The sequence below is a fragment of the Bos indicus x Bos taurus genome, chromosome 13 (genome assembly GCF_003369695.1).
Source record: "Bos indicus x Bos taurus breed Angus x Brahman F1 hybrid chromosome 13, Bos_hybrid_MaternalHap_v2.0, whole genome shotgun sequence".
Lineage (NCBI taxonomy): Eukaryota > Metazoa > Chordata > Mammalia > Artiodactyla > Bovidae > Bos > Bos indicus x Bos taurus.
The window spans coordinates 65,342,355-65,366,785 of NC_040088.1; the positions used below are offsets into that span (position 1 = coordinate 65,342,355).

Here is a 24,431-nt window from a genome sequence, read left to right on the forward strand (position 1 = left end):
AGTCTTTTCCAATGAGTCAACTCTTCGCATGAGGTGGCCAAAGTACTGGAGTTTCAGCTTTAGCATCATTCCTTCCAAAGAAATCCCAGGGCTGATCTCCTTCAGAATGGACTGGTTGGATCTCCTTGCAGTCCAAGGGACTCTCAAGAGTCTTCTCCAACGCCACAGTTCAAAAGCATCAGTTCTTCTGCGCTCAGCCCTCTTTATAGTCTACCTCTCACATCCATACATGACCACAGGAAAAACCATAGCCTTGACTAGACGGACCTTTGTTGGCAAAGTAATGTCTCTGCTTTTGAATATGCTATCTAGGTAGTGATAAAAATAAGCTGGATTTTCCAGTATCTAACCAGGTTCTTTTTCGTTCCATACTGTTGTTTTTTTTAAATCTTTTTTTTTCAGCCATGCCACAAAGCTTAGTTCCCCAACCAGGGATCGCGCCTGGGCCCTTGGGCAGTGATAGTGCAGTCTAAACCACTGACCGCCAGGGAATTCCCTCATTCCGTACCTTTAAACAGTAAATAGACAGTTTCTTATGTGTTTTTAACACAGAAATAATACAGGGCATGGCACGTGGCAAGTGCCTTCTTTCCTTGCATTTGACGTAAAGCACAAGCCATTTTTGTCTTGGCTAAAACTTTTAATTCTCATAATCTTCATACACCCTGTACTTGCCTATAACATTTTTATTTGTTTTTAATTGGAGATAATTATAATATTGTGTTGGTTTCTGCCATACATCAACATGAATCAGCCATTGGTATATACATGTCTCCTCCCTCTTGAACCTCCCTCCCACCTCCCATACTTTTTTTACCATCTATTTGTAAACCAGTGGTTCTCAAACTTTAGCATGCAAACAAATCACGTGGGCAGCTTTTTAAAATACAGAGTGTTAGTCCTCACCCCCTGGAGAAGGCAATGGCACCCCACTCCAGTACTCTTGCCTGGAAAATCCCATGGACGGAGGACCCTGGAAGGCTGCAGTCCATGAGGTCGCTAAGAGTCAGACACGACTGAGCGACTTCGCTTTGACTTTTCACTTTCATGCATTGGAGAAGGAAATGGCAACCCACTCCAGTATTCTTGCCTGGAGAATCCCAGGGACGGGGGAGCCTGGTGGGCTGCCATCTATGGGGTCGCACAGAGTCGGACACGACTGAAGCGACTTAGCAGCAGCAGTCCTCACCCCCAGAGTTTCTGATTCAATAATTTTTGGAGTGGGGCTGAAGAATTTGCATTTCCAAGTATCTGGGTGATGCTGTGGCTATTGGTCTGAGACTCACACTTTGAGAACTACTGTTGCGAAAAAAGGGGCTTCCCTGATGGCTCAGCCATAAAGAATCCACCTGCAGTGAAGGAGACCTGGGTTCGGTCCCTGATTCAGGAAGATCCCCTGGAGGAGGAAATGGGAACAGACTCCAGTATTCTTGCCTGAAAAATCCCACGGACAGAGGAGCTTGGAGGGCTACAGTCTGCAGGGTCGCAAGGAGTCAGACACGACTGAGAGACTAAGAGGGCAGCAGGCAGGCTGCAAAGAAAGTGCAGATCCAAATCCAAAAAGATGAGCTTGGGCCTCACTAGATTTCCCAACTCTGTGAACCCACCATGTGCTTCCAGAGTCTGGCATTCTTCTCATAGGATATACGTACTGACTCAAAAGGGCAATGGTGATGTGATCACTCTTAGCACTTTCTGAGCATCTCACATGTATGAGGCATTCGGTGTTATTTAATCTTTACAAAAATTCAGTGAAATATCTTTGTTTAATAGGTTGAGAAACCAACACTGTTAAGGCCAAGTTTCTCAACATTTTACCACAATGAGGGCAGGGCTGAACCCCAGATCTTACCACAGTGAAGGTGGGGCTGAACCCCAGGTCTTCCAGAATCCAAAGTGCTGGCCCATGCTCTTAGCTGCTGTGCATCCCACCATCGTCTCAGGCTGCAGAGAACAACTTCTCTGCACAGTGAGTGATCTCTCTTCTCTGATCCCTTATTATTTTATATCTTTCATATTATTGTTTGTGTGTGCTCAGCCGCTCAGTTGTGTTTGACTATTTGTGGCTCTGTGGACTATAGCCCACCAGGCTCCTCTGTCCACGGGATTCTCTAGGCAAGAGACTGGAGTGGGTTGCCATCTTGTACTTCGGGGATCTTCCCTACCCAGGGATTGAACCTGCGTCTCCTGTGGCTCTTCCATTGCAGGCGAATTCTCTACTCCTGGGGGGAGCCCTTAAATTATTGTTACATGGTGTTAAATTATTTTCACATCTGCCATCCTGTCTAGACTGAACTTTATTCATCCATTCACCAGATATTCAAGGTATGGATTCTAGCATTACCATAAATTCTGGCAGAAAGCTTGCATCCCATTATTGCTTCTTGAGATAATGAATGAATTAGGAAGTAAAGAATCATGGTCTAAAACTATGACCTATCACTGTGTACTTCAATGAGTTCATGCGAAAATAAACAAGTGGTCTCTAGGTATATCTGTCTTTGTATCACCCATTTCTCTAGGTCATCCCAACCTAAGAGAATGAGTAAGAAATATGGTTATTATAACAGCACCTACTTAATGGCCCCATAAAGCAGACCTGTGTTCTTGGTTTCCTGTAGGAAAACAAAAGATAGTCTGTTTACTTTTCGTTTTTTACCTGTTTTGTATATCGTGGTGTGTATATGTTCATCCCAAACTTCCAATTTATCTCTCTCCTAGTCCCTGCCCTGCTATCCGCTTTGGTAACCAAAAGTTTATTTTTTATGTCTGTAAGTCTGTTTCTGTTTTGTGTCATTTTTTTCGACTCCACAGATAAGTGCTATTATATGATATTTGTCTTTGTCTGACTTAATTCACTTCATATGATCATCTCTAGGTCCATCCATATTGCAGCAAATGGCATTATTTCATTCTCTTTTGGCTGAGTAATACTCCATCATGTGTATGTGTGTATATAGATACCTACATAGATACATACATACATACCACATCTTTTTTATCCATTCATCTGTCAATAGACATTTAGGTTGCTTCCGTATCTTGGCTATTGTAAATAGTGCAGTTGGGGTTGTGCATGTACATTTTTAAATTAGAATGATCTCTGGATGTATACCCGGGAGTGGGATTGCAGCATCATACAGTAACTCTAGGTTTATTTTTTTAAGGAGCCTCCATACTGATATCTGAGGGCTTCCCAGGTGGGGCTAGTGGTAAAGAACCCAGCTGCCAGTGCAGGAGACGCAGAAGACGTGTGTTCAATCCCTGGGTTGGGAAGATCTCCTGGAGAGGGCATGGCAACCCTCTCCAGTATTCTTGCCTGGAGAATCCCCAAAGCCTGGTGGGCTACAGTCCATAGGGTTGCATAGAGGCAGACACTACTGAAGCGACTTAACATGCATGTACATACTGATAACCACAGAGGCTGCACCAACTCATATTCCCACCAATAGTGAAGGAGGGTTCCTTTTTCTCCATACCCTCTATAGTATTTATTATTTGTGGACTTTTTAATGATGGCCATCCTGACTATTTGGATTTGTAGTTTTGATTTTCATTTCCCTGGTGACTCAGATGGTAAAGAATCTGCTTGCAATGCAGGAGACCTGGGCTTGATCCCTGGGTTGGGAAGATCCCCTGGAGAAAGGAATGGCTACCCACTTCAGTATTCTTGCCTGGAGAATTCCATGGACAGAGGAACTTGGCAGGCTACAGTCTATGGGACTGCAAAGCATTGGACACGACTGAGCGACTAACGGTTTCTCTTTCACTTTTTGTCTTGTTGGTGATATTGAGCATCTTTTCACAAGCCTGTTGGCCATCTTTGTGTCTTCTTTGGAGAAATGTCTATTTAGGTCCTACTGTATAGCACAGGGAACTATATTCAATACTCTGTAATAACCTATATGGGAAAGAATCTGAAAAATAATTTGTATATGTATAACTGAACCAGTTTGCTGTACACTTAAGACTCACACAACATTGTAAATGAACAATACTCCAACTAAAAAAAAGAATCTTTAAAGAGGCTATTGTAAAAAGAAAAAAAAAAAGATATGTATATATTTTAAAACACTCTCCCTTTTCTTTCCATTCATGACTTTCCCACCCCTGCCAGTCACAACCAAGAATGCCTGTGGAGCCAGTTGGTTTTCTTGGTGGGGAAAGGATGGGCTGAGCATTAGGCTCCTGGTCAGGAGACTGTTGGCTGGAACAGTGTGACGTGCACTGCTCACTGTCACCCTTCTCTCCACAACCATGATCAGAATATCCGATCAGCCCGTATTCTTGAGCATTGGAGCATCCAATATGATTTGGTGGAGATCTTGAGGGGGCCTGCTTTTCTTTGAGGGGTGGCATTTAAGCTGAGTCTCAAGCACCAAAGCTACTGCATTCACCTAAAATCTCTCTCCTTAAACCCTAAGCTGCTAATAAGACTCTAAATAATGGATCTAAGGCAGTGATTCAAAGTGGCACTTACTTTAAGTAAAGTAATTAGTGATTCCATACTATTGCAGCTAACTAATTTTCTGATCTAGGATAAGTTGCTTAAACTTTGTAAAATAGGAAAAATAATACCAGCTTCTAAAGGATTATTATCGGCATGTCTTCAGCCTTCCAGGCCTTTCAGAGGCTAAAGAAGGCTTCAGTTCCAGTTGCTTATGTACTGGGGCTACAGTTACTGAGTGCACAGAGCTCAGCCAGGCCTGTTGTACAGACTGTACAGCTACGGCTAAGTCACTTCAGTCGTGTCCGACTCTGTGCGACCCCATAGACGGCAGCCCCCCAGGCTCCCCCATCCCCGTACATGCATTCATTTATAGACTCCCACCTGGACCCCACGAGGCAGCTAGTTATCACACCTTTCGAAGATGAGAAAACTAAAGTGCCGAGAAGTTTAAGTAACTTGCCCAAGGTTACCCAGCCAATAAGTCACAGTGCTGGGTTTTGTCTCGGAGTTCTAGACTCTGCTCTGTCCCTGGGGAAGGGTCTTGTCTGCCCCAGCTGGCTCGTGGTCCCCCAGCCTCGGCCGTGGGTGGGCCCACGTGTCTCAAGGCAAATGTGAGCAAAATAGGAGCGCCCCACCACCACACACACACTGCACCCCAACTACTTATGGAAGCTGATTTGGGAGAAAAATACTGTTAATAGATGTTTTTTGCTTTTTTTTTTTTTTAAAGGATGAATCATCGTGAATGTGTGGGAGTAAAAATTCAGCTCCTATCTTGAAAATAGTTCTAACTTCAGTTCTAACTTCAAAATAGAGTAAAAAACATTTTCAGTGCATCTTTGAGGAAAAAGAGAGAGAATTTACTAATTTTAAAATTTAGTAAAAATTTACTTATTTACTAAAATTTTAGTAAAATACATTAGAATTTACCAAAAGGTTTTAGTAAAATTTATAGAAAAAGAATTAGAACTGGGTTTCCGCTGAAAACTCTTAAATGCACCTCAGATTTTTCTGATATATTTTCCATGGCACGTGGTATATCGTGTTTTGGACACACGCGCTCACAGAAATGGCCACAAGTACTTGAAAATAGAGAGGAGGCCAGGGCATGCATGGTGGGGACACACACTGCTTGAGCTCATTAATGCAGAGTTTACCACCCTTGACTGTTATTTTTACCAACAGCCCCAGTCCTTTGGGGGTTTTGGTACCAGGTGCAGAATACTGACCAGGACCCAAAACCAGAGATTTTCTTACCCCACAGAAAGGCAACAAGAATTAATTGATATTTCCAGTTTTATCCTTAAGCCTTGCTGCAAATAATTTTTCAGCAAAGGAAAACATCTGGCTCGTAACATTATTTCTTGAAAAGAAGGACAAATAATCCATTTCCAGCAATACAGAAGTGGTTAAATGATGGCACAGCACATCTGTGGGGGACTTCTTGGGGGTCTGGTGGTTAGGACTTCATACTTCCATTGCAGGGGCCATGGGTTTGAGCCCTGGTTGGGGAACTAAGATCCCACATGCTGTGTGGTGTAGCCGAAAGAAAAAAATAAGTAGATAAAAATAAAATTTCAGTTTAAAAGAAAGATGTTTGGAGCCGTGAAATTGGAAGAACTGTGAGTGACAGGAACGCACGTTATAATTGCTACTGACTGAATGGACTCACCTTCTCAGATAGGTTGTCTTGTCTTCTCTCTCTTCCCCACTCCCTTCTGAAGGGGCTCCATTTGGTTTCCACCTGCAACGCTTCTCCAGAGATAACCAGTGACTTTTATGTGGTTAAAGCCAAAGGTCATTGTTCACTTCTCATCTTGAGAACATTCAGCATCCTTATCCTATTTCATTGATCAGTTCCTTAACAGTTTCTTTTTGGAGGTGGAAGACACTGCATCAAATGTTCAGGGACATTTTAGGACATAACAGCATACAGTTGCTTATAGAATTTCATATTGTTTCTTCTTGGTATTACAAATAAAATGTGAACCTTTACCTCTTCATATTGAGAATCTTAAGATTCTAAGACAGGCTGAGCGTGCCAGACACTTAGCCAAGCCTGTTCCTTTCAACCTTTAGAGTTCACAGTGCAATTTTTAGGCTCATCCAAAAAAGTCAGTCCATCCTAAAGGAAATCAGTCCTGAATATTCATTGGATGGACTGACAATACTTTGGCCACCTGATGTGAAGAACTAACTCATGTGTAAAGACCCTGATGCTGGGAAAGTTTGAAGGCAGGCGGAGAAGGGGACGACAGAGGATGAGATAGTTGGATGGCATCACCGACTTAACAGACATGAGTTTGAGTAAACTCTGGGAGTTGGTGATGGACAGGGAGGCCTGGCATGCTGCAGTCCATGGGGTCGCAAAGAGTCAGACACAACCGAGGGACTGAAATGAAAAAAGTCATGAATTTTAAAAATATTTATTTGCTTAAATACAAAGATTTATTTTTCTTTATTGTCTTAAATATTTTTGGAAGCGAAACAGCTTTTGGATTCCAATTACAAGTGTTTAGTAGGTAGGCCTTTGGTACCTAAATGATAATTCTTCATGATACATAAATCTGTGAAATCCATCTCTTTTGAGTTTGAAAATTACAGTCTGAGCACTCTAGTAATTCCTGCTGCCATGAATTGTATGTCCTGGTCTATGAATGTCAGTCTTCACCAGACCTTAACTTTACATTTCAGTGCTGCATCACTGAATTTTTTTTTAAGCTTTTTATATATTTTTAATTTTAATTTTATTTATTTATTTTTTGGTTGTGCAGCATGCAGGATCTTAGTTTCCCAACCAGAGATTGAACCCAGTGCAATGGAAACATGGATTCTTTTTTTTTTTTAATTTATTTTTTATTTGGAGGAAAATTGCTTTACAATGTTGTGTTGGTTTCTGCCCTACGACAGTGCAGATCAGCTTTCCTTCCCTCCCGCATCCCACCCTTCTAGGCCATCACAGCGCGCCAAGCTGAGCTCCCTATGTTGTATAGCAGCTTCTCACCAGCTGTCGATTTCACAGGTGGTGGGGTACGTATGTTGATGCTGCTTTCTCTGTCGCCCTTTTTCCTTCCCCCACTGTATCCACAAGTCTGTTTTCTGTATCTGCATCTGCATTCCTTCCCTGCAAATAGGTTCATTAATACTATTTTTCTAGATTCCATATATATGCATTAATATACGATGTTGGTTTTCCTCTTTCTGACTTAACTTCACTCTGTATAACAGGTTCTAGCTTCATCCACCTCACTAGAACAGACTCAAATTGCTACAGTCATCAAGACAGAATGATACTGACACAAAAACAGAAATAAAGACCGGTGGAACAAGATAGAAAGCCCAGAGATAAACCCACACACATATGGGCATCTTATCTTTGACAAAGGAGACAAGAATATACAGTGGAGAAAAAACAGCCTTTTCAATAAGTCGTGCTGGGAAAACTGGACAGCTACATGTGAAAGAATGAAACCAGAACACTTCCTAACACCATACACAAAAATAAACCCAAAATGGAAGTGTGGATTCTTAAGCACTGGACCACCAGGGGAATCCCTGATAGCTTTTTAAATCAAGTGTGTCTTCTACTACCAATGCAGATAACAAATAAAATGACGATAAGATAAAAAGACACCTTTTCTGTTCCACTCAGTTGACACGTGTGTGGTTAAGGAATACTATGTCATAGCTGATTCCTACTGGTGGTAGCCAGATTTCATATTCGACGATATGAATCATGGCTTCAGAAGTATTTGAATGTCAAAATATGTTTTTGAGTTGAGGAAATAAGTTGCCTTTAGTTTTTCTTTTGGTTTCAGTGATTTTTTTTTTATGGTGTATAGCAACCTGTGGGTCTATTTTGCTATAAGAAATGACTCACAAAGCTGGCCAACAGTCTTAGAGTGTTGTTGTGGCAGATTCAGCCCTGAGGAGCTGTTTCCTGCTTTCTAAGCAAAGCCTGGAACATGTGCTCTGCTGGGCACTATTCCATGCATCTCAGGGGACATTGGTCCTTTTTACTCCACTTATGGCCTAGGTCATGACTCTTCATTCTTAGGAATCTTTAGGAAATATCCCCGCTGCCCTCCTGCAAATTAAAAAGCCATCTGACACTAATATTCTCATGCTTGGATATTTAAGAATTTCAGCAATCGCTCAGGGAAATCCTCCTTGCACTAGAACACATTGGTCTTCACTGCCACAGCAAAAATGAGAAATTGAAGCCAAAGTGTTTTGACCTCTTTCCCTTCATCCTTTTCCGCTTTCAACTAGGAGTTGGAAGAAGGGAATATTACTGTTTTAAAATCATGCATCAAAATCTTGTGATTGCCAGATAATTTGTTTCCACCTGTTTGTTGCGCACAGTGTTAAGACCCAGGCGGCCCCTCCCTTTCTATCTATCCTAAGGGGTGGATGTCAGGACCATGGCCTGACAGGGACCCTAGCTTAGCATAGCTGAGCAGGGAGATGCTATGATAGCACCCACAGTCATGTCTATGAAGACAAAACCCCATTCTGGAGTCTTTAGAAGCTCTGATGTGAAAGAGCCTCCCTTTGAGCTGAGATGTTACTGCGTGAAATCCTATTTCAGTTTGGTTTCCTATACTGCGTGTGCCTTTTTCTCCTCTTACATTTTCCTGGTGCCTGTGACCATGTGTCATCTCTAGGCAGACGTGCTGCGAGTGTCCAGGTGTACTTTGCACCTACGTTTTTCTTTCACTACGACTCCCATGCTGTGACTTTTTGACTATGTGGCTTGTTTTCTGCATAAGGCAGGAGCAAGCAGCACGATGGAAGAGACAGGACTTGAGTTTGAGTCCTGTCCTGTGTGATCTTGGGCCTGTCACTCAAACAGCTCTTCATCTATGAAGATGGGAGTAGTAGGGTTATCCACCCCTGCAGGGTTTTATGATAATTAGATGAGATAACAAATCAGCTCTGCTCAGGATAGATATTTTTTTTCTTTTGTATTGTCTTTGCCAGCATCTCACATTTCATTCTCTCCCTGTTCCTCTTTCTTTCTTTTCTTTTTTTGCTTGGCTTTTTTTTTTTTTTAAAGGGGTACCATTTTATTTATTTATTTTGTTTGTTTTTTTATTGCTCTGGGTCTTTGTTGCTGCGCACAGGCTTTCTCTAGTTGCAGTGAGCTGGGGCCACTCGTCATTGCAGTGCATGGCTTCTCATTGCACTGGTTTCTCTTGTGCAGCACAGGCTCTAGGCACACGGGCTTCAGTAGCTGCAGTACTTGGGCTCAGTAGCTGTGGCACATGGGCTTTAGTTGCTCCGAACCTTCCCAGACCAGGAATCAAACCTGCATCCCCTGACTTGGCAGGCGGATTCTTCTCCTCTGTACCACCAGGGAAGTCCCTGCTTTGCTTTTTTAAATTCAGATCCACCGGACTTAGAAGATTTTGGTTCTTTCCCTCCTCCTCAGCTTTTTCTCTTGAAAAGTTTCAATACTTCAACAACAACAAAAAAGTAAGAATAAGTGCAACAGACAGCCGTATTCCCATCACCCAGATTCACTCATTGTTTACATTTTACAGTGTGTGCTTTATGTTTTTCACCATTTATCTCTTAAGAGCAAAGACCTTCTCAAACACAAACCACAGTTATCACACCCAGGAAATTTCATTGACTTAATAATTTTCTGATACAGTTCATATTCACATATCTGATACAGTTCATATTCACATTTTCCAAATTATCCCAATAACATCTTTTTTTTTCCCCCAAAGAGTCTAGACAAGTCATTTTGTTTGTTCTACAGAAAGTCCCTCAATGGAGATTTGTTGGATTGACCCCTCCAGACTAGACTCCAGTGAAATACTCTGGTGTGTTAGTGTAGAGGTGATGCCACGTCTGGGGGGCATTACCACAGGGGCAGTGATGTCAGGTTGTCCCATCAGTGGTGATCCTAAGTCTTTGATTATTTGGTTGAAAGTGTGTCCACCAGATTTTTCCATTTAAAGGTATCCCCTTTGAAAGCATTAAAGAATACTCTTGTGTCACTTACTATTTCCAAATTCTGTTGAACGTTTTGGGGTCTTATTCATGCATCTCACCTCTCACCTACCTGGAGCTTGACTTAGCAAAGCATCATCTTTTTTCTTTCCTTTCCTTCTCTTTTTTTCTCTCTTTTCTTGACTGTGCCTCAAGGCTTATGGGATCTTAGTTCCCCAGACCTGGTCCATTGGCAGTGAAAGTTCAGAGTCCTAACCGCTGGACCCCCAGGGAATTCCCTCCTGTTCACTCTTACCACCCACTACGGTGGCTGTAGAAACGTTTTCCTTCTCTTTTCTTTATTAAAATGTTTTTGGCCACACTGTGTGGCATTTGGGAGGTTAGTTCCTTGACCAGGGATTGAACCTCACTCCCTGCAGCGGACGCACAGAGTCTTAATAACTGGACCATCATGTAAGTCCCCATTTCCCTTTTCTTATCTGTCTCCCCCTCTCATCGTTTCGCCTCCACTGCTTCCGCTTGAAGCCATTCATCCATTCAGGGAAGACTTTTGTAGGTCTTCTGTGACCAAGACAGGCACTATGTTTGGCGTTAGGAACGCAGAAGTAATCCTTGCCCTCGTGAAACTTAAATGAATGTATTGCATTTTACTTTTTTTTTCATTCATTCATGTGACAAGTATTCACTCAGTGTCTATCGTGTTTCTGCATTGCTCAGCTTCCTGGGAACCCATCAAGAAACAAAAACAGTCAAATCCCTGCCCTCATGGAGCTTACATCCTAGTTGATAAGTGGAAAGAGAATGTAAACAGGGAGAAGTGGGCTTGTGGTAAAGAGTTGATTTTGAAAGAGGTCGGGGAACACTGAGGGAACATTTAAGCAACCACCTAAAGGCTGTGGGGAGTAAGCCATTTAGGTCAGCAGGAAACAGGTGTTCAGATAAAGAGAAAAACATGTGCAGATGCAGGCAGGGTCCTTAAAGCAGCTGGGGGGCTCCCAGGAGCAGAAGAAATAAAGAAGATAAAATCAGAGACTCGAGGGATGGGGCGGGGCCAAGTAGTAGTTGAATATGTGAAATAAGAGAGAAGTTTGGGCTGGAGATGCACACTGGTTTTCGGCAGCTTGTATGCAGAGTTTTAAGCCACAAGATGGTGTGAGATCAGCCCGGAGTGAGTGTAGAGAGGCCAGAGGGAAGACCAGGAGATCTGGGAAATGAGGGGCTGATGGGAGAGGCTGAAAGGAGAAGCCAGTGAGGTTCCTGAATCTTACACATTTTGAGGACATTCCCTTCAAAAAAAAAAAAAGAGTACAAAATGATGAATAAAATTTAAAATAGTAAATATTTAGAGTGAGAAAGGAATCACAACAAATGGCTAATTTTTTAAAGTACTTACCACAAATCTAAAAAAAAAAAAAATGATACAAATGAACTTACTTACAAAACAGAAATAGACTCACAGACATAGGAAACAAACCTATGGTGGAATCTAGAAAAATGGTACTGCTGCTGATGCTGCTGAGTTGCTTCAGTCGTGTCCGACTCTGTGCGACCCCATCGATGGCAGCCTATCAGGCTCCCCTGTCCCTGGGATTCTCCAGGCAAGAACACTGGAGTGGGTTGCCTTTCCTTCTCCAATGCAGGAAAGTGAAAGTGAAGCTGCTCAGTTGTGTCCAACTCTTCGCGACCCCATGGACTGCAGCCTACCTGGCTCCTCCATCCATGGGATTTTCCAGGCAAGAGTACTGGAGTGGGGTGCCATTGCCTTCTCCGAGAAAAATGGTACAGATGAACCTATTTGCAGGGCAGGAATACAGACACAGATGTAGGGAAGGGACATGTGGTCACAGGGCAGAAAGGGGAGGGTGGGAGGAATTGGGAAATCAGGGTTGACATTTATATGCTGCTATGTGTAAAACAGGGGCTTCCCAGGTGGCTTGGCGGTAAAGAATCCTGCCAAGCAGGAGATGCAGGAGACTCAGGTTCAATCCCTGGGTCGGGAAGATCATCTGAAGGAGGAAATGGCAACCCACTTCAGTATTCTTGCCTGGAGAATTCCATGGACAGTGAAGCCTGGCGGGTTAGAGTTAATGGGGTTGCAGAGTCAGACACGACTGAGTGACTGATCATGATGGGTAAAATAGATAGCTAGTGGGAGCCTGCTATAAAGCACAGGAAGCTCAGCTCTGTGCCCTGTAGTGACCTAGATGGGTGGGATGGCGCTGGGGCGGAGTAGGAGGGGCTGTATATATATGTATACATATGGCTGATTCATTTCATTTTAAAGCACTTATACTCCAACTGTAAAAAATTTTAATTAAATATATCAAAATTTAAAAAAATAAAGAAACCATGGTTACCAAAGGGGAAAGGGAAGGGGAGGATGAATCAGAAGTTTGGGATTAACAGATACACACTACTATATATAAAATAGACAAACAGCAAGGACCTACCATATAGCACAGGGAACAATATTAAATACCTTAACCTATAATGGAAAATAACCTGAAAAATAATACATATATATGTGCATTATATGTAATATGATGTATATATACTATACATATATATGTATAAGCTGAATCACTGCTGTACACCTGAAATATTACAGTAAATCAACTGTATTTCAGTTTTAAAATAACGTGTGTGTGTGTGTTAAGTCGTTCAGTCGTGTCCGACTCTTTTCGACCCTGTGGACTGTAGCCCACCAGGCTCCTTTGTTCATGGGATTCTCCAGGCAAGAATACTGGAGTGGGTTGCCATTTCCTTCTCCATTAAAAGAACATACATGCCACAAATATCATAGTATCCCCAAAGCACGTTTTTATTATTACTAACTGCCTGACGTATGTCTTCCTGCATTTTAGACTGCATATTCTCTGATCAGCTCTCCATATGGGGATGGATTTGAAATACAATCTTCTGTAGTGGAAATAGCTAATTTAGTCTTTCCTCCAGCTTGGTTACTCAACATTAATTGTGTTACTGGTAATTTAGAAAAAGTTTTGCTTCAGTCGCTTAACTCTCCATTGTCAGGCCTCATCTGTAACTTGCTCTGTGGTTTCTTCCACTGGAGGTGCTTCTTGCCCAGCAGCAAGATCTCAGAGAACTGAGTCACTTGCTTTTGCTAGATATAACGTGGTACCCATGGCTCCCAGTGGCTCAAGAAGCAGCTGGTCCAGTTTAACTGGGACCCGGACCACACAGCTCCTGCCCCCTCCCAGCTGCTAAGCTGGTCCTGCTGGTGAGGTCAGGTGGCCATGGAGCCTGGGTCAAGGTGACTGCAGGCAAGTAACAGAGCAGAACAGTGTTTGCTTCAGAGATTCTCCTTGGAATAGAGGATGGCATCCACAGTCTGTGAGATTTACCTTAGGTCCAGCTCTTGCTGGAGTCCAGGTGAAGTGGAAGTGATGCTGGCAGCCCACTAGCCCCACTCCAAGCCCTGAGACCACTACCACTCTCTCAGCAAGAAAGCAGTGTTCCATGCTGTGGCTTGGGGGCCAGAAGAGAAGTACAGTCTTAGAAAGAGCCTGTAAGTGAGGATCCCTGAAACTTAAAAAAAAAAGTTTACTTATTTGGCTGCGTCAGTCTCAGTTGCGGCACGTGGGACCTTCACTGTGGCACACAGGCCCAGCTATGGCTCATGGGCTTGGTTGCTCTGCAGCATGAGGGATCCTAGTTCCCAGACCAGGGATTGAATCCGAGTTGCCTCTATTGCAAGGTGGATTCTAAGCCACTGGACCACCAGAAGTCCCTGGAATCCCTGAAACTTAACTTTTACTAACTTCAAGTTCAGTTGGTCTCTGTTAGGAGGAAAAGCAGGAAGGAAAGCTTTCATGGAAGCCAAGTGAAAAAAGTATTTCCAAAACAAGGTGATCGGTGAATGGTGTTAAATGCTGCTTAAGAGGCTGAGAATTAACTATTGGACTTAGAAATGTGATGGTTGTTGGTGATCTTGACACAGTTTGGTGACAGGGTAGAAACAAAAGTTCATGGTAAAGAAGATGCCTGCAATGCGGGAGACCGGGGTTTGATCCCTGGGAAGATCCCCTGCAGAAGGGAGTGGCTACCCACTCCTGTATTCTTGCCTGGAGAAGTCCATGGACAGAGAAGCCTGGCAGGCCCCAGTCCATGGTGTTGCAAAGAGTCAGATATGACTGACTGAGCAACTAACACACTTCATTTCGTCAGTTTGAGATGCTAGAACAAAAATACCATAGACTGGGCAGCTTAAGCAACAGACATTTATGTCTCATCCATTCTGGAAGCTGAAAAGTCAGAGACCAAGGTGTGAGCAGATCCCGTGTCTGGTGAGGGTCTTCTTCCTGGTTTGCAATGGCCGTCTTCTTGCTGCGTCTTCACATGGCAGAGAGAGAGAGAGAAGCAAGCTCTCTTGTGTCTCTTCATTTATCTGGCTGCACCAGGTCTTAGCTGTGGCGTGTAAGATCTAGTTCCCTGACCAGGGATTGAACCCAGGCCCCTTGCATTGGGAGCAAAGAGTCTTAGCCACTGGACTACCAGGGAAGTCCCTCAAATCTCTTCTTATACAAGCAGTAATCTCAACATGAAGGCTCCACTCTCATGACCTAATTTCCTCCCAGAGGCTCTGTCTACAGATACCGTCACATTGGATATTAGGGTTGCAACAAATGAATTTGGGGGCAGGGACAGGGGGTACGTGGGACACAAACATTCAGCCATAGCGGGGTAAATTCAAGAGAAAACAGGGACAAGTAGGAAACAGTCAATACATATAACTATCTGTAGGCGTTGTGTTATGAAAATTAGTTCCCATTATTCTTACTTACAAATGAGTGAATAATACATTTTTCTATTTTTATCTCTTCAAGAAGCCCTAAATTATGTTGTCACTTTTGTTTGATGCCACAGTAGATTCTAAATACGAAAGCAGTTCCCCATACTTTATGTAAATGCTCAAATTAGAATAAAAAGGGAACTTAAGAAAATCTCAAGATCTCTTTTCAGCCCAAGTATATACAAGTGACACTAGTCTACTTCTTGTCTTCTAAAGATATAGAAAAGTCAGTAGATGCAAGTGAGAATTTGCATTCATATAAGCTGCCCTTCCCCCATGTCACATGTGGTTAACTTTTGATGCTGTTGAATATTTTTGGGTCTCTTTCTGCCGTCTCACTTTTCACCTCCCTGGAGCTTGACTTAGCAGAGTACATTATTACTCTGCCCACTCCACCCTGCATTCACTCAAAACTAAAACAATTTGGAAAGAAGTCCATTTAAAAATCATACTTTTGGTGCTTCCCTGGTGGTGCAGTGACTGAGACACCACACTCCCAACACAGGGGGCCTGCGTTCAATCCCTGGTCAGGAGCTGGAGCCCACGTGCCCCAACTAAGAGTTTGCATGCCACCAGTGAGACCCAGTGCAGCCAAATAAATACATACAAATATTTAAAAAACATATCTTTTAAAAAATACAGTAATCCATTTCATGTTATGTACATGTGTATGTCTACACTGTCAACAAATTCTAAGACTTTTTCAAATACCCCTTTGGTGTTTTTTTAATTATTAAATAAAATATGTCATTTCATGATCACTCTTCCATTTACAAATGTTTTTTCCATCAAACTTCTGCCATCACAATACTGCCTACCAAAGAATCCTGTTGTCTTGGCTGTTCCTTTTGCATGGTCATACATACACACACTTAACGACACCCCTATGAATTTCCTTTGTGATTGATTGTTGTATTGGTCTGCATTGTTCATATGACCATAGTGATTATCCTGTTAACTTCATAACAATTTGTTAGCCTAGTTCTCAAAATTTTCACTGACTTCCACCCACGAATGGATAAAGAAGATGTGGTACATATATATAATGGACTATTACTCAGACATAAAAAGGAATGGGATTGGATCATTTGTAGTGATGTGGATGAACCTAGAGTCTATCATACAGAGTAAAGTAAGTCAGAAAGAACAACAAATATTGTATGTTAAGGCAGATATGGAATCTAGAAAAATGGTACACGTGAACCTATTTGCAGGACAAGGATGGAAATGCAGATATAGAGAACTGAAATGTGGACACAGGGAAGGGGAAGGGAAAAGTGGGACGAACTGTGAGAGAAGCATTGATACACACACACACACACAGAGCCATGTGTGAAATAGCTAGCCAGTGGGACGCCGCTGTATACCACAGAGAGCTCAATTCGGTGCTCTATGATGACCTAGAGGGGTGGGAAGTGGGGGTTGGGAGGGAGACTCCAGAGGAAGGGGTATATGTATACATGTAGCTGACTCATGATGTTGTACAGCAGAAAAACAACATTTTAAAGCAATTATACTCCAATAAAAACATTTTTTTCACTGACCTCAAGTATACTGTGCAAAGCCAGTTAAGTTGACCCAAGACATTTCTTATGGTTCTTTGTTGAGTATTATTTGATCCTGTGTGTAATTTTAGAGATGTTTCTGCTTCCTGTTTTATGCTACACAGAAGTTTTACCTCCCTCCTCCCCCACACATTGCGAGAACCTTTAACCACGGGCTGCGTTGTTCCATGAACCACTTCCTCTTGAGGAGGGCTTTCATTGCATTTTGAAAAAAAACTACACAGCAGGAATTGGGTAAAATGCAATATTGTCTGTTATTTTCCAGTTGTACATACACTGGCTACCTCACGATCTCCACCAGCATTTGAGGACCTGGATTCTGCACTACATATTCCATACCAAGTGTGATTCCTATCACCAACAGATTTTTTAAAAATTATCTCCTCTTTTGTATCTGTAGTTGTCATATGTGGGCTGGGGCTTCCCTGGTGGCTCAGTGATAAATAATCCATGGACCAAATGGTTCGATCCCTGGGTTAGGAAGATCCCCTGGAGAAGACATGGCAACCCGCTCCAGTATTCTTGCCTGGGAAATCCCATGGACAGAGGATCCAGGCAGGCTACAGTCCATGGAGTCACAAAAGAGTCAGACAGACTGAATGGCTAAACAGCAACAATGTGTGGGCTGATTTTTTTTCCCTGGAAAAAATAAACACAGCCAGTTGGGGTTTTTTTAATTTAAAAATAATAAAAATATCAAAGCAAATTGATACTGAAAGAACCTCAGATTTTCCAACTTTCTTTCTCATGAATTCTGTTAATAGTTATAGTTTAATTCTGGCAATCTAGCTATAGACTCAGACACCACTTCACTTGCACAATAGTGCATGATACACGATAGTACGCGGTACACAATAGTGCTACAACCAGGGTGAATCTTGAGGACAAATATTTCTGTCCACTTACATGAGATGTCTAGAGTAGCCAGATGCATAAACAGAGAAAGTAGGGTGATGGATCCTAGGATTCGGGGCTGGGGGTGGGAGGGATGGGGAGTTACTATTTAATGGGTATGAAATTTCAGTTGAGGAAGATGAAAAGGTTCTGGAAATGAATGGTGGTCATGGTTGCACACCAATATGAATGTCACAGAAATCCTACGAATTACATGTTAATCTCTTCATTTTACAGATGAGGAAACTAACCCAGGGAGGTTTAAAAACCTTATCCAGGTTGTTGTTGTTGGCATCTGGATTTACTGATAGGGTTGCCAAGTGCAATGGACAGCAAGTCTCTCCACGAGGTATGCTGACATCCATGAAAGTTGGATTCCAAATGATCAGTAGGGTTATATGAAGGATGAGTGGACAGAGGAGGATGCTACTTGAAGGGAATAGTGTGTACCAAAACAGAATGTTTAAAATCCTGTTCAGACAGTGTCAAGAGTTGAACCCTGAAGAGTAGGTTGGGGCAAATTACGAAGGACTTAAAGATGTGGCGAGACTTGAACTCTCCCTGCTTCATCGTGATCAGCCACAGAACAGGAGATTGAAACATTCAGATCCCCACTTCAAATTTGAAATGATAGTGATGGGACTTGATGAGGAATTCTGGAGGCTTGATGAGCTGATGAGAGTCTCAACACTGAGGATGAAGGAAAGGAAAGCTCTCTGCAGGAACCACCGACGGGATTTTTTTTTTTTTTGACTGATGGGGGTGGAAAAATGGGAAGAGTCTGGGGACTGTGCCAGGGTTTCTAAATTAGACTAATAGATGGATAATGACCAATAGTCAAGCTAGGGCATATAGGAGGAGAACGCACCAGAGGGGGAAGAATGATGGAAAAGCTTGTGGAATATTGAATGGGCTGCTTTAGGTGAGTCACTCAGGTCCAAAATCATGGCTGGAATTGCTCATCCAAGTGGCAATGAAACCCGTGTCCAAATTGAGTTAAATAGACAAGGTTGACTTTGCCATAGATATAAACAGATGTCCTATTAAGCAATATATAGATATATATTTTCATAATATATGTTATATAAGTTGTATATAAGTATATTATATAACATGCAACATAAGTATATATTAGAATGCTGTCGGGATACACTTCTTCCTGCACTCTGGGGATCTGACTGACATCTGACACTAAGGCATCCGCCATAATGATATGGTATATGTATACACTGTGAAACAGTCATCACAAGTTGCATTAACACCTCCTTAGAGTCACCATGTTTTCTCTTACAGGCAGATTTTTTTAAATACGCATATTTAAAGCTTTTATAGGAAATGTATATATGTGGAGAAGAAAAACTATCTGTAGATAAAAACAGGCTCAGAAGTTTGAGCCTTAGGGAAAGACAGAGCATTAGGGAAAATCCCACCGTCATTCAGGGACTCTAAGGCAGAATTTCGGCCTGAATGTACAGCCTCAACCACCCCATCCCACTCCTATCCAACTCTCTGCGCCCTCCAAAAAAAAAACAAACCAGCAAAATCTATCTGATAAAGAATGATTCCAAATGTTTTTAATCAACAATGTGTTGTTCCTCCCCAATACACAAAAGGAGTTCAGAGATGACATACTCACACAAAAGGAGTTCAGAGATGACATACTCACAAAAAGATGTTAGTTCCACCCAGTCGCTATGTGCACGTTGCTTGTTTCAGAATCCATTGCTTCACTGAGGCTCCTCCACCCTTTCTCTTTGGGCTGTTAACCCATACAACACTTTGAGTGCTCAGGGCTGGGTGTTTCTTTTCTCTCTTTCTGTCTGTTTACTCTTGATTTTGACCTTCAGGAAATAATGCACATATAAATAGACACAGCCCTATTTTCTTGTCCGTGTGTGTGTGTGTGTGTGTGTGTGTGTGTGTGTGTGTGTATGGACACTGTATGTATCCATGGAACTCTGATTCTGTTCATTCCAAAAGCAAGGTTTTCTTGTAGGGAAGATAAATATGTAATCTGGTTTGAATTTACACATTAATACACATTTACGTTATTAATAGCTCTTAACTAAATGTTTCAGGATTTTCACCAAGAATAACAACGCTTTTATTTTATTTTATTTTTTTAAATGAGTTAACTTGTCCTAATTTTTATTTTTAATCAGAGGATAATCACTTTACAATATTGTGATGGTTTCTGCCATACATCAACCTGAATCAGCCATAGATACATATGAACCCTCCTTCCTGAACCACCCTCCCACCTCCCTCCCGATTCCAGCCCTCTAGTTTGTCACAAATCACCAGCTTTGGGTTCTCTGCATCATACAGCAAATTCAAAAAAAAAAAAAAAAAACCGTGTACTGCAGTGTTCATTGCAGTTATGTTCATAGCTTTAAAAAAATGTCTATGGATTTCTTTCATTCTTTTCATTCTATGTATTTCCTAGCATTTATAATAGTTAGGGCATGGAAGCAACCTAAATGTCCATCAACAGATGAATGGATAAAGAAGTTGTGTATTATTCAGCTCTAAAAAGGAATGCATTTAAGTCCATTTTAATTGACTTTTTTACTCTTGGAAAGAGTCTTAAAATTAGAGAAAAGTTCCTCATAGATAAATAAGATTTGACAAAGACTTTTCACCTTTTCTTTACCTATCAACCTATCATTGTTGTTTGAGTTTTGGAAAAAGTCTTACAATTAAGGAAAGTTCCAAGCACCAGACAGACATTTTCACAAAACTCCCCTATCTCCCATATATCCTCCTGAAGTACCATTTATCTTTCTGAAATGTTATTTGTTTTCCGATAAGTGCCCCTCTTCCCCAAGTCACCTGTTTTTCAGAAGATGCCTTTATCTCCTGCTGCTGCTGCTAAGTCACTTCAGTCGTGTCCGACTCTGTGCGACCCCAAAGACGGCAGCCCAACAGGCTCCTCCGTCCCTGGGATTCTCCAGGCAAGAACACTGGAGTGGGCTGCCAGTTCCTTCTCCAAACAACGCTTTTAAACTGTGATCCCTTCAGCAACCTGCTGCTGCTGCTGCTGCTAAGTTGCTTCAGTTGTGTCCAACTCTGTGCGACCCCATAGACGGCAGCCCACCAGGCTCCGCCTTCCCTGGGATTCTCCAGGCAAGAGTACTGGAGTGGGTTGCCATTTCCTTCTCCAAGTAGGGACATAAGTCAACTTCAGCAACCTACTTTGCTTAAAACAAGATTTACAGAATAATTTTGATGTTAACTCCTTTAAGTAATTCAGTATCAACAGACTCTAGGGAAAAGGAATGAGAGGGCAGGGGGAGGATTTTTCTACTTTGATGAACATCGGGGGAGTCAGCAGAGGTCACAAGTATGTGCTGCTGTTTCAAGTTATTTCCACATTAGGTGTATGATTCACTCTGGCATGTCCTCAACCTGTTTTGGTTTTTTAAATTTTTAATTTAATTTTTATTGTGTATTGGAGTATAGTTGATTTACAATGTTGTGTTAGTTTCAGGTGTACAAGAAAGTGATTCAGTTATACATATATTCATTCTTTTTCAGATTCTTTTCCCATATAGGTGATTACAGAATATGAGTAGAGTTTCTGTGCTCCACAGTAGGTTCTTGTTGGTTATCTATTCTATATATAGTGGTGTGTGTATGCCTCAACCCATTCTGTATCAGTGGTGTATACAGTCTGAAAATCTAAGGTGTTTGGGCTCAATGGATATTCTGACCCATCGATGCCACGTCTTAGCCACTGGGCCACCAGGGAAGTCCACAGGGTGGATGTCTGGCAGATATGCACTGATGGACTCCAGATGGTTTTTACAGCACTCATTCGTTCTGATTTCTCAGTGTCAGTGCCGTTCTAGCTGTTTACTGTTAATATCAACCTGGCTTACAGATCAGTTCCTAGAACAAGGTTAAGTGCTAGATATGTCTTCATCATTGTCATCATTACATCTCTGTACTTTCAAGAACTGGTTTTTTTAATCATTTAGGTCAGTTTTAAATAAGCAGAGTCAGTATGACAGAGGTCTTTTAGCTACATATAAAGAGACAGAGGGTTTAGTTAAATCCTGATTAATTAAAGCTATTAAATATGAAAAGGTATTATTGCTTAAGTATTAGTTTGAGGTTATAGTAAAGGGAGAACTATAAGTTTTCATGATAATTTAGTCATGGAAAGATAAACTCACCTTGACTTTGCCTATTTTAGCCAAATATTTTTTATTGACGTATAGTTGCTGTTGGTATTATGTAAGTTACAGGTATATAGTATAGTGATTCACGATTTTTAAAGGTTATACCTCATCTATAGCTATTATAAAACAGTGGCTATATTCTCGTGTCGTGCAATACATCCTTGCAGTTTACTTCATACCAGATTGTTTGCACCTCTTACCCTGCACCCCTATGTTGCCCCTCCCCTCCTCTCTCTCCCCACTGGTAACCACTAATTTGTTCTCAATACCTGTGAATCTGCTTCTTTTTTTGTTTTATCTACTAATTTATTGTCTTTTTTTAGATTCTACAGATAAGTGATATCATACAGTATTTGTCTTTCTCTGCCTGACTTATTTCACTTAGCATAATGCCCACCAAGTCATCTGTGTTGCTGCAAATGGCAAGATTTCACTCCTTGTTATGGCTGAGTAATATTCCACTGTGTACGTTTACCACATCTTCTTTATCCATTCATCTATTGATAGACACTTAGGTTGCTTCTGTATCTTGGCAATTCAAGTAATTTATTTTAAATACAAATACACACAAGTGTGTGTGCAGAGATAATATTATTATGGTTATGTGAGAAAAAAAACCTTTAATGTTACATATATGATATTTACGTAAAAAAGATCAGTCATGAGTTGGTCATTGTTAAAGCTGGACAATGGGTACATGAAGATAATTACATTATTTTCTCAACTTTTGTATGTATTTAAGTTTCATATAAAATAATGGATACAAACACATGCATACACACACATACATATTGTTTGGTTTAAGTAATCCATGCTGATCTCATCCATTCACCAGACTTCTTAGCTTGAACTGTAATGAGCACTAATTTTCTAGTGTTTTAGAGCATTTGTGACCCTTAGAAATTATCTGCAACAAAGTCCTTATCTTACAGATGAAGCAGTTGAGTCTTTATTGCCAAACAACACATTACTAATTAAGCCTTGTGACCGTGCCTCCTAATGTCCTAATCCAGCCTCACCAACAATGTCAGGACCAAAGCAATTAGTTATACCTCCCAGGGCGTCCCTCCTCACACTTTACGGAAGCACTTTTTCTCCCGTGGCCACTTCCTTCGCTTGGTTTAGGTAGAGAAAGGTTATAATGTAAAATACGTTTTATTTCCATCTCTTATCACTTGATCATGTGGCCGTTTTAGTTCTAACTGTGTGGCACCCTAATATTTCCAAATAAATGTGCTGAAAACTGCTGTTTCAGATAAAAACTTGTAAAGCAAGGAATTTTTTGGTAAATTTGCTCTCTCACACCTGACATCATTTTTGTGTTCGTTTTCAAGTGGAAATGAAGTTCTTTGTGGCTCTGGTGCCATCGCCCACGACCTGAGGCATTCTCTTTTTCCAATCAGGGTGTCCTACCTGGTTGTGAATTCCTGAATGTCACCCACTTGTCCAGTTGGCCCCAAGGAGACTAGTTCTGTCTGGGAAAACAGTCCCATTGATACTCTGAGACAGTCCCTGGAGTTCGGCTCAATCTTGGACCAAGCAAATTGCAGAGAGGTCAGGCATGGACGTGCAGGCTGAAGTGAACCTTCCTCTCCACAAGCTTTTCTTCTTGACTTACTTGCCCATTGATGGGCCTTTTGGAGGAAAAAAAGAGATGGGACAATTATCCCCAAGGACCAGGCTTTTATTAGACTGTTTATTTCTGGATTTCTTCCTTTTTCAGATGGGTGAGTCAAACGAAGATATAGACCAAATGTTCAGCAATTTGCTGGGAGAGATGGATCTCCTGACTCAGGTAAATTCTCCTTCTTAACTTTCAAATTAGGGGGAAAAAAAACACAGTGTTACTGAATTTGATTCTAATATGACAAGAGAGCTATCTTTCTAACGACTGGAAATTGACAATGTTACATAGTCCTGCTCTAACTGTAGTTGGGGAAAAAAATAAAGCTTTTTTCCTGATTATACCCTTCTGAGTTCAGTTAACTGAATACATGGATCACACACACATTCTGTTATGGCAGTTCTCATGCTCATGGTATCCCAATACTTAGGAATGCCAATGGAGGAATTTTCCCCAAGCAAACCCTCTGCAACCACCACCCTCACTGAACAATTTCCCTGGCAGTTACCTTTATGTAAAGGCTAATCAGCTCATGACTTTCTGCATAAAGCACTAAAATAAGAATCATCCAATATTCCTAAATAAGAAAGACAGGGATCCCAAAGTTTTCTACAAAATAAATGAAGACTAATCTATTTTTTATGTTTATTTTAGAAAAATAAATCAATACTAGTTAGCATCTACTTTATATTCTATATGAAATTCAAGGAAGTTCAGACTCTATGAAGGAAGAGACAAAAGATGAGACAACAGGCTTAGAGAAAAGGGGTGCTGACTAAAAACCAGAGGGATGGTAGCCACATTTCTGTAGATACGAGGACTTTTTTCCACCTGTGAAGGGGGAGGGTTTGTTGAACGTCTGCTTGTCTCTGTCCACTCACTTCTGCTCCATAGAGGAATGACTATCCTGTTTGGTCAGTTTGGGATTTTCATAGTT

General features: G+C 41.5%; 1 protein-coding gene across 2 annotated transcripts in view; it reads left to right on the forward strand.

Annotated features, from left to right (window-relative positions):
• The window catches only part of APBB1IP (amyloid beta precursor protein binding family B member 1 interacting protein), a 75,972-nt gene that overhangs the window by 14,965 nt on the left and 36,576 nt on the right, over positions 1–24,431 (forward strand). For both annotated transcript variants that reach the window (XM_027560074.1, XM_027560073.1), the window contains exon 3: positions 23,594–23,665. In XM_027560074.1, coding sequence (XP_027415875.1) covers positions 23,594–23,665 — 72 coding nt within the window. The remainder of the gene's footprint in view (positions 1–23,593; positions 23,666–24,431) is intronic.